General features: G+C 41.8%; 1 protein-coding gene across 1 annotated transcript in view; it reads left to right on the top strand.

The window, feature by feature from the left end:
• LOC117253819 (cadherin-2-like) overlaps positions 1 to 19,331 on the top strand; it is a 469,385-nt gene that overhangs the window by 420,104 nt on the left and 29,950 nt on the right. The window contains exon 15 of the mRNA XM_033621526.2: positions 11,311 to 11,472. Coding sequence (XP_033477417.1) covers positions 11,311 to 11,472 — 162 coding nt within the window. The remainder of the gene's footprint in view (positions 1 to 11,310; positions 11,473 to 19,331) is intronic.

Here is a 19,331-nt window from a genome sequence, read left to right as displayed (position 1 = left end):
GTTATGTCATATCATTCAAATGAAATAGCCACAACTAACATAATGTTAACTTGCTAACTCACCATTAGCATTATCGTTGGGTAACCCTGTGCTGTTATACGTGATCTAAACAATCATACCATGGTGACTACTCTTGTCTTCTTCTTTAATTTAACGGCAGGTGGCACCCCCCAGTATAATCACCAAGTTTTTGCTCTTCTTTTATTACTACTACAATAACACATTGCACAGGCCTCGGATAGTGTTGAGGGTAATTCCTGTTTGATTCGATTTTCACGTTTGTTTAGGTTTTTTTTTTGTTAATCTACGGGCAGCCTGGATCTTTATTTGTCTGAACTCAAGCTTTGGCTAAAAGGCAGACTCAGTTCCCATGAACACACTCATACTGTAGGCTTAACAAATACATACATTGATAACAGTTGTTCCCTCACTTCTAATCCTCACCTATGATAACTAATACATCTTTACAGGGATAGTGCACCCAAAAGTGAAAATTCAGCCATTATCTATCAATTATGTGTTTTTGGACGTCTGAATCTGGGGCGCTGTAAGTCTCCATTAGGTGGAATTGTGTTGCTACCCCCTCTCCCCTGGGATCTCTGCAAGTGTTGTGAGGACTCTAAAACTTCACCTGAGCCTCCATCAGCAAATGGGAGAGTAGATAATGGCTGAATTTTCATTTTTGGGTGCACTATGCCTTTATCCTTTAAGGATTATGAAAGGTTACATAATATAGTGGAGTGTACATTTTGGTTGTCCTGGAGCAGAGCATGGCTGGTAAATATCAGCAAAGGTTTCTGATTGGTGTAATTGGAGGAAAAAAATGTCAAATACTCCTGGAGAACTTTTACCACAGGAGCAGGCAGAGGCTGGGTCACCCAACCCAAAGGCCCTCACACATCATGTGCTAACAGCGACCTTGCAGGATTATGCCTTGTCACACTGATGGGTTGATTAAATGTTTGATCACAGTCAGCTTTTTTAGCTAATTAGACTTCAAAAATCAATAATTCTAGGCTTCCAATAATGTTGTTGTGCTTAGCTTTCCAAATGGTAGGTCGTTACAACTGCAGGTGCATATACATCTTTTTAAGTCTTAGATCATCAAATTTTTTCATCTGTCTGTACCCCTGACTAACCCCCCATTCACATACAGTACAGGCCAAAAGTTTGGACACACCTTCTCATTCAATGTGTTTTCTTTATTTTCATGACTATTTACATTGTAGATTCTCACTGAAGGCATCAAAACTATGAATGAACACATGTGGAGTTATGTACTTAACAAAAAAAGGTGAAATAACTGAAAACATGTTTTATATTCTAGTTTCTTCAAAATAGCCACCCTTTGCTCTGATTACTGCTTTGCACACTCTTGGCATTCTCTCCATGAGCTTCAAGAGGTAGTCACCTGAAATGGTTTCCACTTCACAGGCGTGCCTTATCAGGGTTAATTAGTGGAATTTCTTGCTTTATCAATGGGGTTGGGACCATTAGTTGTGTTGTGCAGAAGTCAGGTTAATACACAGCCGACAGCCCTATTGGACAACTGTTAAAATTCATATTATGGCAAGAACCAAGCAGCTAACTAAAGAAAAACGAGTGGCCATCATTACTTTAAGAAATGAAGGTCAGTCAGTCCGGAAAATTGCAAAAACTTTAAATGTGTCCCCAAGTGGAGTCGCAAAAACCATCAAGCGCTACAACGAAACTGGCACACATGAGGACCGACCCAGGAAAGGAAGACCAAGAGTCACCTCTGCTTCTGAGGATAAGTTCATCCGAGTCACCAGCCTCAGAAATGGCAAGTTAACAGCAGCTCAGATCAGAGACCAGATGAATGCCACACAGAGTTCTAGCAGCAGACCCATCTCTAGAACAACTGTTAAGAGGAGACTGCGCCAATCAGGCCTTCATGGTCAAATAGCTGCTAGGAAACCACTGCTAAGGAGAGGCAACAAGCAGAAGAGATTTGTTTGGGCCAAGAAACACAAGGAATGGACATTAGACTAGTGGAAATCTGTGCTTTGGTCTGATGAGTCCAAATTGAGATCTTTGGTTCCAACCGCCGTGTCTTTGTGAGACGCAGAAAAGGTGAACGGATGGATTCCACATGCCTGGTTCCCACTGTGAAGCATGGAGGAGGAGGTGTGATGGTGTGGGGGTGTTTTGCTGGTGACACTGTTGGGGATTTATTCAAAATTGAAGGCACACTGAACCAGCATGGCTACCACAGCATCCTGCAGCGACATGCCATCCCATCCGGTTTGCGTTTAGTTGGACGATCATTTATTTTTCAACAGGACAATGACCCCAAACACACCTCCAGGCTGTGTAAGGGCTATTTGACCAAGAAGGAGAGTGATGGAGTGCTGCGGCAGATGACCTGGCCTCCACAGTCACCGGACCTGAACCCAATCGAGATGGTTTGGGGTGAGCTGGACCGCAGAGTGAAGGCAAAGGGGCCAACAAGTGCTAAACACCTCTGGGAACTCCTTCAAGACTGTTGGAAAACTATTTCAGGTGACTACCTCTTGAAGCTCATCGAGAGAATGCCAAGAGTGTGCAAAGCAGTAATCAGAGCAAAGGGTGGCTATTTTGAAGAAACTAGAATATAAAACATGTTTTCAGTTATTTCACCTTTTTTTGTTAAGTACATAACTCCACGTGTTCATTCATAGTTTTGATGCCTTCAGTGAGAATCTACAATGTAAATAGTCATGAAAATAAAGAAAACGCATTGAATGAGAAGGTGTGTCCAAACTTTTGGCCTGTATTGTATAAAGACTCTGCATCAGAATCAGAAATACTTTAGTAATCCTCAGGGAAATTGGGTCATATGGAATCAATAAAACATTTGTGATTTTGATTCTTAGTCCTTACAAACTCAAATACAGTATAAAGTACAGGATGGCAGTCATGAATTGAACCTGATAACACATGCAGTCACCAGCTGCAGAGACTCAAAGATTTAAAAGATGCCTTGTAATATGATTGGGAGGAATTGACAGAAAATATGAAATTGATGCAAATGTCTTGTGATATGTGGGAGAGGCAGTCAGCAGTGTATATATAGTATATATATAGCACAGACACAAATAATACAAAATAAATATAGCCTGCTGCAAAGGTATTGTATGAGCTATTCAGTATGTTAAAGAAAACTAATTCATCGTATGCTAGTTTAGAGCCAGTGTCAAAAATGAGTATGTAAATGACATGCTCAATGCTAAATATGCCTAATAGTGTGTCATTTTTTAATCTGCATGTATGAAGGGAGTGGGAGTCATAAAACCACATCCTACCTCTCAGCCATCCAGAAATGGGTGCTGGTGGGTAATGAGTGTCCCATTACTGGGACTATTGAGTGTTTCCATCATTGACTCAAGTGGCCACCAATTGTGTAAGAGTTGTGGGAATATTGTAAAAGTCCAGTAGGTGTGTGCTGTAAGTACAGGTGCTTACATAGGCTAGAGCTATGGCAGTGTTTCTCATGTTTTTGTGGAACTATGTACGCTTAACATTACATACCATAGTGCTTTACATTTTGGAATGCATTTTCCTACCTTCAGACGGTCTTTATTTTCTATTCATTAGACTTAACTTGCAGAAACTAGAGCTTGAGTTCGCTCATCCAGCCCAGCCAACACTGGATCTGCTTTTATTGTTCTAGATGTTACCTTACAGTCGTGTTGTAACAGTGCAGGCTTAACAAATTATTCTGCATATATAATTGTGTTACTGTTGTGAACAATTAACAATGAAATAATTGAGTGAAATAAATGCAGCCAATGCAGGCAATAGGCCAAACATGTATAAATCCTGGTATAGTTCACTCAGTAGAGTCCTCAAAGACATGGTCTATCTGGTCCCCATAAGTATAGAAATAGAAGAAGAAACACACAGCATTTCTTTTCTTCCTGCCAAGGTTATTGCAGGGCTCTCAGACACTCTTCAGTAAAAGTATTCTGTTGGTCTGCCATTATTGTGAACAAAGCCCAAGGTCAGTCCACCGCATGCTATTATTGTCCTGAAAAGGCTGCTTTAGTCGATTTCCCTGGAGACCAGAGAGTACAGAATGGTTTCTGGAAGGTTGCTGCATTGACTCAGATACTACCATTGACCATGAAGAGATCAGAGGCCGTGACACACACTTCCCCTCTGCACACTGACTCTGCTCATGCTGTGTAAGAGAAAGTGAACGAAGGACAGTGTGTCTTTAGGTGGATGCTGATTAGATAGCATTACAATCGAGTTCACTTCTCCCTTAACATGGTAGGAGAAATGGACAACTTGTTTGGGCCATTGAAATTCGCTACATCAACTGTTAAATACAGCTGGAACAAAAAGGTAGTGATAGGTCTATTTATTCTAAGCGTTTGTATGTGTGTTCTGATGAGGACTGCTACTTTCATGAATCGGTCATTTGTGATGAGCGCTGGCACTCTTTGGGTATTTTTATAACAAGAGGCATGCAGTGCACCTGGCATAAGATAAGATAAGATACACCTTTATTGATCCCACAATTGACAAATTCTAGTGTTACAGCAGTCAAGGGTAAAGAGTCAAATTAAAGATTTCAATATTTAAAAACTTAAAAAACTAGGCATGCAGAAAAAGTACAAAAAATACAAGAAACAGCAATAAATAATAATAATAATAATAATGATAATGAGCAGTGGATAAAAAGTGAGCAATGGATTAATTTAGTGCAAAGTGAATATTGAATGTGCAAATAAACAACAACATGGGGGACAGCAATGCTCATAGTGGTGTCCATAAAGTGTCCATAGTGTCCCTAAAGTGTCCATGGTGTGGTTTACTGTGAGCAGTGCTGGTTATGTAGCCTGACAGCAGCAGGCAGGAAGGACCTGCGATAGCGTTCCTTCAGACACTTTGGGTGAATCAGCCTATCGCTGAAGGAGCTCTCCAGAGCTTTTATCTCCTCCTGCAGAGGATGGGAGTCGTTAGTCCTCAGAGATGACAGTTTGGCTGTCATCCTCCTTTCTCCCACCACCTGCACAGAGTCCAGAGAGCATCCCAGGACAGAGCTGGCCTTCTTGATCAGCTTGTCTAGTCTCTTCCTATCTGCAGCCGAGACGCTGCCGCCCCAGCAGACCACTCCGTAAAAGATGGCTGATGCCACCACAGTGTCAAAGAAGGTCTTCAGGAGCGCCTCCTGTACTCCAAAAGACCTGAGCCGCCTCAGCAGGTAGAGTCTGCTTTGGCCTTTCCTGTATAGTGCTGTTATGTGATTAGTCCAGTCCAGTTTATTGTTAAGATGAACACCCAGGTACTTATAAGATGTCACCATCTCAATGTCCTTTCCCTGGATGTTCACTGGTGTTGGGGGGAGAAGTCTGCGCCTGTGGAAATCCACCACCAGCTCTTTGGTTTTCCCCGCGTTGATCTGAAGGTGGTTCCTCAGGCACCAGTCCACAAAGTCCTGGTTCAGTTCTCTGTACTCCCTGTCGTCCCCATCTGTGATGAGGCCGATGATGGCAGAGTCGTCAGAGAACTTCTGCAGATGACAGGTGGGGGTGTCGTATGAAAAGTCTGCAGTGTAGAGGGTGAAGAGGAACGGTGCCAGCACTGTTCCCTGCGGGGCCCCCGTACTGCAGACAACCAAGTCCGATACACAATCCTGGGTCCTGACATAGTGTGGCCGGTCCGTGAGGTAGTCCAGGATCCAGGATGTGAGTGGATTAGCCACCCCTATGTGCTCCAGTTTGTCCCTCAGAAGTGCAGGCTGTATGGTGTTGAAAGCGCTGGAGAAATCAAAGAACATGATTCTCACAGAGCTTCTGGGCTTCTCCAGGTGGAAAAGAGCTCTATGCTGGAGGAAAATGACGGCATCGTCCACCCCAATGCCAGGCTGGTAGGCAAACTGCAGCGGGTCCATTGAAGGGCCTACTGCTGGGCGGAGTCGAGACAGGACCAGGCGCTCCAGAGTCTTCATGAGGTGTGATGTTAATGCCACCGGTCTGAAGCTGCTGAAGTCCTTAGGGTGCAGAGTCTTAGGCACAGGTACCACACAGGATCTCTTCGACAGCTGTGGTACTTTCCCCAGCCTCAGGCTCAGGTTGAAGATGGTTTCAACTATCCCGCACAGTTGCTCTGTGCAGGACGTCAGGAGCCTGGAGCTGATGCCGTCTGGACCTGCAGCCTTCCTTATCTATATCCTCCTCAGCTGATCTGTCACCTAACAGGTAGTGAAGGACAAGCTGAAGCAGGGGGGCTGTGTGCTTGGGGGTGGAGGTGATGAGGTGGGGGGAGGGGCGGGGGGTAGGGCGTGGTGAGATGTCCAGGGGAGCGGGGGTGGGGGAGGTGTCGAAGCAGTGTGCCAGAAATGTAGGTGGGGGGGAAGGTGAAGGTGAGGATGAGGGGGGTTGCAGCCGTGATGTCTGGGCCAGGGGAGGGGCAGACTGATCAAATCTATTGAAGAACAGATTCAGATCATTCACCCACTTCTGGTCGCCTCTGGCCTGGGAGTCTGGTTGTTTGTGTCCTGAGATGGTTTTCAGACTTCTCCAGACTCCGCTGACGTCAGTCTGCTGTCAGCTGTTACTCCATCTTCTTTTTATATCCTTTCTCCGCCTGATGTTTCTCCGTAGCTCCTTCTGCACGGCCTTCAGCTCCTCCTTATTTCCAGAGTTAAAAGCTCTCCGCTTCTCCTTCAGGAGAGCCTTTATATCTGGAGTAATCCAGGGTTTGGTGTTGGCGAAGCGGTGCACAGTCCTGGTCGGTATTGTGCTTTCCACACAGAAGTTAATATAATCCGTAATACATGATGTCAGACTGTCAATGTCCTCCCCATGGGAATCGCTGAGTACCTCCCACACACTGGTTTCAAAGCAGTCCTTCAGGGCCTCTTCGGCCTCATCAGACCACCTCTTCACAGTGCGGGTGGTTGCTGGTTCCCTCTGCACCAGAGCTCTGTAGACAGGCAGAAGATGAACCAGGTTGTGATCTCTTCCCTGGGGGGGGGGGGCAGGGGGGGATGAGTGGTATGCCTCCTTGGTGTTGGCATAAAATAAATCCAGTGTTTTATTGTCTCTGGTGTGGCAGGAAACATACTGGGTGAAGGTGGGCAGGGTGGTGGAAGGACAGGCATGGTTGAAGTCCCCAGAGATCAGACGGAGGGCCTGAGGTTGCTGTGTTTGCAGCCTACTTGTAACAGAGTGGAGAATGTCACAAGCAGACTCAGCCTTTGCAGACGGGGCTACCATAGCTACCATAATAACATGAGAAAACTCCCTGGGTAGATAATATGGTCTCATGCCAACAGCTAGCAGCTCAATGTCCCTGCAGCAATACTGTTCCTTGATAGTGATGTGCCCAGAGTTACACCATTGTAAGAAATATTGATTGTTACATAATTTATAATTTATTCTGTGGCAGCATTTATTAAATAAATGCTCGCTGACATTCTCCACCATTTTGTATGAAAAGTTTGATTGATATGATTCATTTAGGGTTTGCATTCTCCACCATTATATATGTAAGATTTGTTTGATTATAAACAGTTTATTCAGGTGCCTACATTTTTCACCATGATTACTGTAGGGTTTGATTAGCTCAATATTAGGAAAAAGTGACAATAAGAATTATTAAACATAACCACTTTAATTATTCGTCCAGCAATATAATTTCATAGTCAGACTAATAAAACCACACTTCTTGTTGATCAGACAAGAATGTTTAACGCACTTTGGGGAAATTATTAATTATCAATTGTCAATTCAAATAGAGCAACTATGAGTGGAATGAAATGAATACAGCAATGCTAATGAATGAATGAATGAATGAATGACCAGAGTGAACCAGATGAAGCAGTGAGCAATGGTAAGATAATTATCAGAGGAAACTTTGACATGAACTGTGAAAAGCACCATTCAACAGCTGAGAGACATGGGAAGCAAAAAAGGAAACATCTGAAAACTTAGGGGAAATCCTAGTTTTATCTAATGCTCCCTACCATACTATACATACTTTACTATACATAAAATTATGTTGTTTCTCCTGAGTTGTAGCAGACCAGAAAGAAGATGCTCTGGAGGGGGAAGAGGAAAAAGCAGCGCTGCTCCTTGGTGTGAACCGCTCCTGATGCTGTCCCACGGGGCAGCCTGCTCAGCTAGTCCTTCTCTTCTCCTCGGTCGAACTACTTGGAGCCCTTGGGCACTTTTGGGCGTTCTTGAGCCCACATGGCAACTTTGGCTCGGGTGAGCTTGGCTCTCCATGTCAGTCATCTTCACACACCCAGTGTGGGCATGCAGGAGTCTGCCTTTCTTCAGTCCTGACCTTGTTGGTCCAGGACACAGGAGTTAGGCAGACCTTGTGGCATAAAGTTCTTTCTGTTGGGTTTTAGCATGTTCAGTTCTGCTCAGGATGCAATCAAATTGCCCAGCGGGGCCACGCTGGATGGGGCCCAGCATGGCCCGCCAGCTTCTCAAAAGTTCTTCTTCAAGTTCTTCTTTTTCTTTTTTTACTTAACAAGACAAAAAGTCTCTTCTCATCTTATAGTTGTTCCAAGGGGTTGAGACTGGCAGGCAGGCTCCGGCCTCTGCGCTGTGATTGGCCTTGCCATCTGTCTGCCTCTGGGCTGATGTCCAGTAGGAGCAGTTCAATGTCACTGGCGGGACATTTCACTCCTCCCCTCCTGTACCTTTGCTAGTTCAAAGTTTAATTTACTTTAATTGCTTTCTAGATAGTTAATGAAGCTTGGAACATTTCTAATGCTTCCCTCCATATTTACCAACGAGGCACTGTCTGCTATTGAATGGTACCAAACACACATTGTCTGCAACAGGATATTACCAACTTATAAATAAGTGGTCAACAGACACTACTAATTCAGATTTAAATGTTATACGTGGTGATCGTGTACTAACATCATATACATATATATATGTATATATATATATGTACACACATGTGTATGTATATGCACTGAAACAGAAAGAAAGGTGAAGCATAAAATCACAATCAACATGTTGGTTCCCGGAATCCGCATTTCTGTCTGTCCTCTTAAAAGACAACCACAGGGAAAGGTGGGTGGTATCACATTAGCATACAGTACACACAGACGTCTGCACCATAGGGGACGTAGTGTCAGAGTGGCAACTCAACTTGAATCTTCTTCCTGGATAACACCAACACCAACATGTTAAATAATAAAGTTACATTTGAAACACCTTTCAGACCATGTGGCTGAGTCTGTCTCTGAAGTGACCCAGTGGTTGGTCATCGATTCGTCTCTGATGTCAGGAAGCTGAGTAAAAGTCCATTGGTGTAAATCCAAAATAAACAGGCTTGATCACCCTACACCATCACTGACAAACACAGCCAGCCCTTTCCTCTTACCGCTGTCCTGTCGTATCTGATGAGCTGGAATCCATCCAGCACGGCGATCGTGCCCGGTACTTCCGCGTTCAGCCATGTCTCAGTAAACACCAGCACGCTGCTCTGTCGGTACTCCCTCTGATAGCGAGTCAGCGCCGACAGCTCGTCCATCTTGTTGGGGAGCGATCTTACGTTCCCCATGACGACAGACGGGAGGACGGGTTTGTACCATCTCCTCCGGTATCGCCGCTGCACTCCGGCGCGACATCCCCGTTTCCTTCTCCGCAGCTTGGTGCGAATGTCGTGCCTCTCCTCGGGCCGTACCGCGGTGTGACGCAGCGCTAACAGCTGGTCCCGGGTGTAAACAATGGAGCCACGACTGGGCGCCGGGTCCCCGCACGCGATCGTTTCCATAGCAAAAAGGGAGAAAGACCGCTATAAAGAGAGCGGTCTTCGTCTCCATACCAAAGCAAAACATAAGTGCTAGCAAGCCAAACTTTAAAAAAAACTCAGAGTGAGAAAGTTAAAAACAAGATTGAGAAAAGCTCAGCGGTGAGCAGGAGCTGCTGTAACAGGCGTCCCCACTAGAGGCGCCATCTTGACTTGAAGAATACAGGAAGAATACATTATCATGCATTTATAGGGAGGTCTGTTACTGTAGGCTTTGGTAACAAAGTTTGAGCCAAGAACTAATTTATCTCATTTAGCTTGATGTGTGAATTTACAGCAGACACATGATGTGTCTTTTTAAGTAGAAGTGTTTGAAGTTGAAGTCATGTTTCAGGACAGTGTGGAGGTAATTGTCTCTCTATGCATATTAATGTACAATTTTTGTGGGAGTACAATGATCTACAAAATAACCACATTTTCAGTTATAAATCATATTGTAGTATAATAAGTAAAAATGCAGTTCAGTGTTTTTCATGAAGTGATGATTGAAGGTGCTTTCAGATAGATGTGTCTCTAAATGCAGCAGTTAACTTAGTCTTGCCAAACTTAAATAATCATTACAGCATTGCATTATTGGTCAAATGTGATGTTTTAGACCATTCTGAAATAGACCATTCTAATTATAGTCTTGTTTCACAATTATTTAATTATTTCATAATTATTATTATTGCAATTATTCATGTGATGCTTTAGGTGATTGCAGGGGTGGGTCCGAATATGCCACAAGTAATACACACAAGTTAAAAAGTATTTCTTTTTTTAAAATGTACTTCTGCTCTTTACTCAAGTATATTTTTGGGCCAGTAATCTACTTACTTTTACACTACATTTTGACAGCTGATGCTCTTCAGTGCAGCTACTCTGGAATCCTGGCTGACAAACAACAGCATCTGGAAGAGCAGAGCTGGCACTAGATGTCAGTGTGATGTCAGTAAGATGTTGGACTCTCATATCAGACTAATGTTACATTTTGGTTGGAATAAAAATCAGGTTGATGATATTTTGAATGTCTAACAACATTAGAATTTCATATAATGTGGGACGTCATTATGACCTTTTGCAGATATTGGGTTTTGTTCTCCATACTTATGACTAAATGTCATTTTTCAATGTCAAGGTAATGTTTGCATGAGATGTCTGGAAAACTGATTTTGACTTAAAAACACAACTTAAAATCAACAAAACATAAATGTTATCTGTCTTCAATATTCTACATCAAATTAACGCTGGCATTAGACGTTGGACACCCAATGTCACAGCCTAAACTCAATCTGGGATGAATAGTTCAATAAGTGCAGAAAATAGACATCTAAAATGGTGATGTGATTTAAGGACAATGTTGTGGATTAGTTGTCGGACTATCCCCACAATGAATTAGGGGTTTAAGAATAGAGGACGTCCTATGCAGATCGTAAGGCTTCTTTGACGCAAACTTGTGATTTGTGATATTGGGCTGTGTCGCTTGACTTGCTTACTGTAATACCAACTTGTGACTGTTTGATTTGTGTATGTGTTCAGGACTATGATCTTAGTCAGCTGCAGCAGCCTGATGCCCTGGAGCCAGAGTGTATTAAGGTGGGGATCAGACGTCTGGATGAGAGGCCTCTTCATCATGATCACCAGTACCCCCTCCGTTCTGCTGCCCCCCACCCAGGAGATATAGGAGACTTCATCCATGAGGTATGGCAGCACGCAGGCTCTGTTTATGTTGGACAAATCTCATGAAGTCCTTTACCAATTTAAACATTCATGGTAATATCTTTGCATTAAATGTTGTTAGCGTTGTTTTCAGACTAAACCAGCAAGAGGATGATGTCCCATCCTCACTAACTGAGATCCAGTCTGTTTGCCCAGATTAAATTCTGGTGTCGGGCGAATGCACTTCTTAGCACACAGAAAGTGATGAAGCACAGCTTGAGTAAAACACACACGGTCTAATTGACAGCAGTAAGCAGACAGTGTCCAGAAAAAGCTGGATCTGTTGCTTCTCTCTTACCTTTTCTATCCTTTGGTATAACACATCAAAGAGTGGCTAGCATGTGTTAACAGTTTACCTAATCACCTTACAGGATTTAAGGATGTTGCACAAACCTTTTTTTTGTTGTTGTTTTTTTTTTAACAGTCACTAACTCGTAGGTTGGATCTGCCAGTATGGGAACTAACCCACTGCCACATTCAAAGCCTGTATCCAAACAGGAAAGCACACAAAGGCATCATCACACAGTGTTGCAGATTGAAAATACATTGTTCCCCTTCAGTGATGTATCAGTGATATGTGATGGTATATGTGCCTTGCAGGGGTTGCACACTAACAGCTGACATGAGGCAGTGAGAAGCAGAGAAACACAGAGAGTACAGTGTCTGTGTAATACTTAATTAGCTTTGCTAGTGGTCAGGATTATCTGGACTCCGACCTGGCCACAGCCTGGCTACCTAATTGGAGGTAAAGCCATTGAGTTGAGTTAATCCCGCAGACTGGCTGCAGGCCATCCACAGCTCCTTAAAGTCACAATTTGGGGCACTCTGTCACTGTGTTCCACTTCCTATTTACATTATTATATACTATTTCCTATTCTTCATCTAACTGCTTCATCCTCTTGAGGGTCGCGGGGGGGCTGGAGCCTATCTCAGCAGACATCGGGCGAGAGGCAGGGTACACCCTGGACAGGTCACCAGACTATCGCAGGGCTGACACATAGAGACAGACAACAATTCACGCTCACATTCACTATTTCCTATTCTATGGAGCTTTATCCCTATCTTTATTCAAGAGAGTGGTCTATCAGTTTGAGAGCATTATTTATTGATTTCATGCTCAAAAACCCTGCCCTCGCACTCAAATAGCCTCTGCTTGTGCTTGGATCTACTCAGTTTCTGCTCAAACTGTGTGCTCGCACTCATATACCATGTTGCTTGCACTCAGATACAGTGTTGCTCACACAGATTTCCTGCTCGAGCTTCGGCTTTTCTCCTCGTGCTTAAACTGTTTCTGTGCGCTCTCAGAATTTCTGCTCTCAGATTTCTGCTCTCAGATTTCTGCCCTGCCATTGGATTTTTTTGTGTAACAACCCTGTCAAAATCCCCCAACCAATAGAATGCCAGATTTACTGTTGACCAATGAAATGATCCCTGCATTTGCTTCAGTATTAGAGCGTCCTGTCTGGGCGGGTACTCTTTAACCGGATTCATCCACTCCCACCCTCCAGGGCTTTATTAAATGTTCTTCCCTTGCTTTCTTTACCACTTTTGGAATATAGTACAGTGGATAAGCTCTCAAATTATGAGGATTTGTGCACTTTTTGAAAAAAGTATGAAATTTCTACCATAGTTAGTACATACCATAAGGTTTATTTTCAGATGTGGAGGGAAGTCAGATTTGACCTCTGAGGCCCGGGAGAGGTCAAATTCAAGATGGCCGCCAATAATATTCAAATATGCTTAACTTTGGAACCAAACACAATAGAAAAACATTTAAGGTGTCATTTCCAACTAAGTTTAGGGTGCCCATTCAGTTAGTGATACTCTTGAGATCAATGGAATTCAAAAAAATGCATTTAGGTCAGGGTCAAGGTTAAAATTTGCTTACAAAAAACAAAACATTTTCCCCTCTTTTTAAATTTTTTTTAATGAACCCCAAAAATATTTCAATTACTTTTTACTCTCATGTGTTATTCAGTAATTAGTTATCATTTACTGGGATGTGTGGTTATTTTTTCCTGCTAAGCACATCATTATCAGCAGATGGCCCTCTAGAGCATCAGTAGCTAATGCCAGTAGCGATGTAGTCAGTAGGCAACATGATGAGTAGGCTACAGTATGCACAAGTGATAAGACAGAGAGCACTTCTGACATAAATGTCCTACCAGGTAAACTGACTGACTATGTACAGACAATGGCCATGTTTCCCAGTTAAGAGCGATCTTAAGACTTAAGAGCACAGTTAAGAACGTCTTTGGTAAGAAGGGTTGCTAAGATACGAGTGTTTCCCAGATGCGTTCTTAATGCCCTTCTAAGGATCGCTCTTAAGATCGCTCTTTAAGAAGCTCTTAACAGGAGCTGTCCACTACCGCGGTGCTGAAACAATCGATGTTAGGCACCCACCACTTAATCAGCGCATAAGTCACACACAGTGCTGCTACCTAATGTACTAATTCCCTGCTGCTCGTGTGTATGTGTGTTCTAATAATTCTAATGAAAAACTAAGATGATAAATATTTGTTAATGACCTATTTTCATGATGAAAACAAGATTACAACTAAATAAGAAGTAGTCTTGGTAAAAGAATCATAAGGAAATGTATTATATTTAAACAAAAAAACACAGACGCCTTGCTGAGGCTGGTGCCGTCTCCCACCACGACCAGGAAGCTCCCCACTGCGTAAAAACGCAATGCAGCCAGGCATTGCACCTCCGGGCTGAGGGCAAAATTGCACCAGGTTGCCCTCCGGATGTGTGGAGACACTAGTTGATGAAGCGTTTTATCTTGGTACTTCATTTGGACAGCTCGGTCTGACAGCACGTCGAGTAGGCTGACGTGCTGGCGCACGAATGCATTTACATATACGGTTTGGCTTCGCACACGGCGACGCTGTTGGTTAGCAGCGAGAATATGCTGTAAAGCAGCCATGGTATCTCACACATGTGTGACGTGGCAACGCCTTTATATAGAGTAGTGGGTGGAGCATCCCTTCATGAGGTTCCAGCTGAGCTCAATTATACCTGTCAGTTGCCTGATATCTGAATGTCGCAGGTTTGGAGAGTGGATGTGTTTCTGTTGTGCCCTGATGCATTTTTTGGATGTGGTAAACTATCTCATATGTGCATACAGATGTGGGATATGTGCGGACAAATTATGATAAATGATAGTCATGATGATTCATTTTATTTGTGTGCCTGATGTGCACAGCACATACAGGAACACACTTGTTATTCCTCATACTTATTTTTCTTATTATTATTATTTTTCTTCCGCCAGATTTCGGTGCGTAACTTGTGCCACAGCTTTGAGCGCACATAGGGTCTTCATAAAACATAGAGGAGTAATTTTTTTATTTTTCTGTTTTCCTGAGTATTTTTTTCTGAGTTAAGAGAACAATAGAACAACAGACGCTTTAATTCCTTTCTTGAGAGCTCGATATAATTGAAGCCAACATGACCCGCTTGTTTAGTTTAATCCAGTTTCACTTTGTTTTGGGTTTGAGACACTGGGAGATACCCTTGTCTTTAAGTCATATAGATGGTGTTATCATTAGTTTGTCGACTTTACGCAGGCACCGGTCACTTGCAGGTGCCAGGTGGGAACTTCTCGCGAGATTTTGAAGTATCTCGTCTCCTCGTTTAGGAAAAAAAATTACCACGAAAAACAGAAAAAACTTACCACCAAAAACAGAACCCCCCTGGAAAACAGAAAAAAATTACCATGAAAAACAGGGGAAAAATTACTCAGAAAAACAGAAAAAATTACACCAAAAAAACAGAAAAATAAATAAATTACTCTGAAAAACAGAAAATATTACTCAGAAAAACAGGGAAAAAATTACTCAGACAGTAAATAGTCAGAAAGCTTAGTGTTACAACTCCTTCTTAGTGAAAGATCTTCTTAAGCTAAGAGCAATCTGGGAAATGTGTTTTTCTTTCACGGGAGGCTTAAGAGCGTTCTTAAGAAGCTCTTAGCGCTAAGAGCCATCTGGGAAATGCCGCCAATATAAGTATACTTGAGTAAAGCCTTAACATGCAAATACATTGAATTTGATTGTAGGCGGGAATGAGTCTGCCTAGTTAGTTAGCTATCTAGCTTCTGTGGTAAAAAAAAAAAAAAAAAAAAAGGCGGGCACTGATCATAATAACTGCTAGCTAAACTAGAAGACAGTCTGGAACATACATGAGCTGAAGTCAGTTGAATGATTGAACAGCGCATGTTCTAGAGATTTCAGCTTGGTCATTTGTGTGAAGTAGGACTATAGCTGAATTAATGGTGATAGCAAAGTAGCCTAGTTCAATACTGTGCCGCTGGTATCAAACAGGCTTGAGAGCTAATAGCTGGCATGTAAATGCAGACGTGTTATTACTGATTTCAAAGCAAGTTTCAGTATAAGAAGCATAGTAGGCCTACTGAAATATTGTAAATAAATACATTTTTAATGATCATTATCATTACTGTTATTATGTTGGAAACTTGTAAATAAATCTTTTGCACCATTTAGCTCACTCCGTCTGCATAATTTGACCATGACTTTGACCTAAATGAATGAATTCTGGTGATTTCAAAAGTATCATCAACTGAATGGGCACCCTAAATTTAGTTGGAAATGACACCTTAAATGTTTTTCTACGGTGTTTGGTTCCAAAGTTAAGCATATTTGAATATTATTGGTGGCCATCTTGAATTTGACCTCTCCCGGGCCTCAGAGGTCAAATCTGACTTCCCTCCACATCTGAAAATAAACCTTATGGTATGTACAAACTATGGTAGAAATTTCATGCTTTTTTCAAAAAGTGCACAATTTATCTGCTAATCCGCTGTACAAATAAAGGGACTGTTAATTTACACGTGTGCCATATGTATATACATATATATATATATATATATATATATATATATATATATATATATATATGTATATATATATACGTATATATGTATACGTATATACAACTAACTCTTGTATAATACATATCTATCTATCTATCTATATATATATATATATATATATATATATATATATATATATATACATATATGTATACTAGGGCCGTAACGGTACATGTATTTGTGCCGAACCGTTCAGTACGCGACTTTCGGTTCGGCACGACCCTGTACCAAATTATTGGGCACAGGATATTATTTTATTTTATTTTGTTTTATTTTAATTCCGTTTTTGCAAGCCGAACCATTTAAAATATCTAGTTCTCCGACGGACATAATTGAGTGACGGACCGAGTCCGACCGTAAATCTCCGCTTTCACTTTGTGCAGCGCATTCTCACATTTTGACAACATGGCAAGTGAGCCTGACGAACCTGAAGACCCACCCGCAAACCTTAAGTCCTCCGTTTGGGAACACTTTGGTTTCAGGGTAAAATACGAAGATGGAAATAAACAAGTTGACAAGACAAAAGCACTGTCCCGACACTGCAGAACAGCGGTCGGGTATGTACTTGGAAACACGTCTAACATGCTAACGCATCTAAAGCGACACCACCCGAGTTTGAATGTTAACCGGCACGACTAGAAAAAGCAATCTGGTGCAAACTATGATATCATCGTCGTTTAAAAAGAAAGAGCGTTTCCCTGACCGTCGCGCTAAAGAAATAACCAACGCCATTGGAGTTGAGTAAAATTGTTTAAGCTGCACTTTAGATATAAGCATGTTTTGTTTACTGCACTTTAACAAAGTGGGAAAGCTAAGTAAGTTCCTAGTAAAACTGAATCTGAGCAGGCTTTAAAGCTGACCAGCTGCACTATACTTTTTATTTTAATTGAGTAAAATTGTTTAAGCAGAAATTTATATTTACATTTTTCATTCAAACAGTGTGTTAAAAAAACAGCAGGATTTTATTTTTCACTTTTATATTTCTATTTTCATTCAAAAAATGTATGTGTAAAAAGAGTTAACTGCTGTGGTGGTATGTTTTAATAAGGTTACCAATAAGTAAAAGATATTTTATAGTTGTCTATTTTTTTCATTACTATACCGAAAAAAAACAAATTGTGACTTGGATACCAAGGTACATACCGAACCGTGATTTTTGTGTACCGTTACACCCCTAATGTATATGTATATATATATATATATACATATATATACACACACACACACACACACACATATATATACATACGTATACGTATATACGTATATAGCCTATAGGCTATATATATATATATATATATATATATATATATATATATATATATATATACAGTACAGGCCAAAAGTTTGGACACACCTTCTCATTCAATGCGTGAAAACTTCACCTGAGCCTCCATCGGCATATGGGAGAGTAGATAATGGCTGAATTTTCATTTTTGGGTGCACTATGCCTTTATCCTTTAAGGATTATGAAAGGTTACATAATATAGTGGAGTGTACATTTTGGTTGTCCTGGAGCAGAGCATGGCTGGTAAATATCAGCAAAGGTTTCTGATTGGTGTAATTGGAGGAAAAAAATGTCAAATACTCCTGGAGAACTTTTACCACAGGAGCAGGCAGAGGCTGGGTCACCCAACCCAAAGGCCCTCACACATCATGTGCTAACAGCGACCTTGCAGGATTATGCCTTGTCACACTGATGGGTTGATTAAATGTTTGATCACAGTCAGCTTTTTTAGCTAATTAGACTTCAAAAATCAATAATTCTAGGCTTCCAATAATGTTGTTGTGCTTAGCTTTCCACATGGTAGGTCGTTACAACTGCAGGTGCATATACATCTTTTTAAGTCTTAGGTCATCAAATTTTTTCATCTGTCTGTACCCCTGACTAACCCCCCATTCACATACAGTACAGGCCAAAAGTTTGGACACACCTTCTCATTCAATGCGTTTTCTTTATTTTCATGACTATTTACATTGTAGATTCTCACTGAAGGCATCAAAACTATGAATGAACACATGTGGAGTTATGTACTTAACAAAAAAAGGTGAAATAACTGAAATCATGTTTTATATTCTAGTTTCTTCAAAATAGCCACCCTTTGCTCTGATTACTGCTTTGCACACTCTTGGCATTCTCTCGATGAGCTTCAAGAGGTAGTCACCTGAAATGGTTTCCACTTCACAGGCGTGCCTTATCAGGGTTAATTAGTGGAATTAACCCTGATAAGGCACACCTGTGAAGTGGAAACCATTTCAGGTGTGCCTTATCAGGGTTAATTAGTGGAATTTCTTGCTTTATCAATGGGGTTGGGACCATCAGTTGTGTTGTGCAGAAGTCAGGTTAATACACAGCTGACAGCCCTATTGGACAACTGTTAAAATTCATATTATGGCAAGAACCAATCAGCTAACTAAAGAAAAACGAGTGGCCATCATTACTTTAAGAAATGAAGGTCAGTCAGTCCGGAAAATTGCAAAAACTTTAAATGTGTCCCCAAGTGGAGTCGCAAAAACCATCAAGCGCTACAACGAAACTGGCACACATGAGGACCGACCCAGGAAAGGAAGACCAAGAGTCACCTCTGCTTCTGAAGATAAGTTCATCCGAGTCACCAGCCTCAGAAATGGCAAGTTAACAGCAGCTCAGATCAGAGACCAGATGAATGCCACACAGAGTTCTAGCAGCAGACCCATCTCTAGAACAACTGTTAAGAGGAGACTGCGCCAATCAGGCCTTCATGGTCAAATAGCTGCTAGGAAACCACTGCTAAGGAGAGGCAACAAGCAGAAGAGATTTGTTTGGGCCAAGAAACACAAGGAATGGACATTAGACCAGTGGAAATCTGTGCTTTGGTCTGATGAGTCCAAATTTGAGATCTTTGGTTCCAACCGCCGTGTCTTTGTGAGACGCAGAAAAGGTGAACGGATGGATTCCACATGCCTG

This window comes from Epinephelus lanceolatus, chromosome 6, assembly GCF_041903045.1.
Source record: "Epinephelus lanceolatus isolate andai-2023 chromosome 6, ASM4190304v1, whole genome shotgun sequence".
Classification (NCBI taxonomy): domain Eukaryota; kingdom Metazoa; phylum Chordata; class Actinopteri; order Perciformes; family Serranidae; genus Epinephelus; species Epinephelus lanceolatus.
This window is presented reverse-complemented; position numbering and strand designations above follow the sequence as displayed.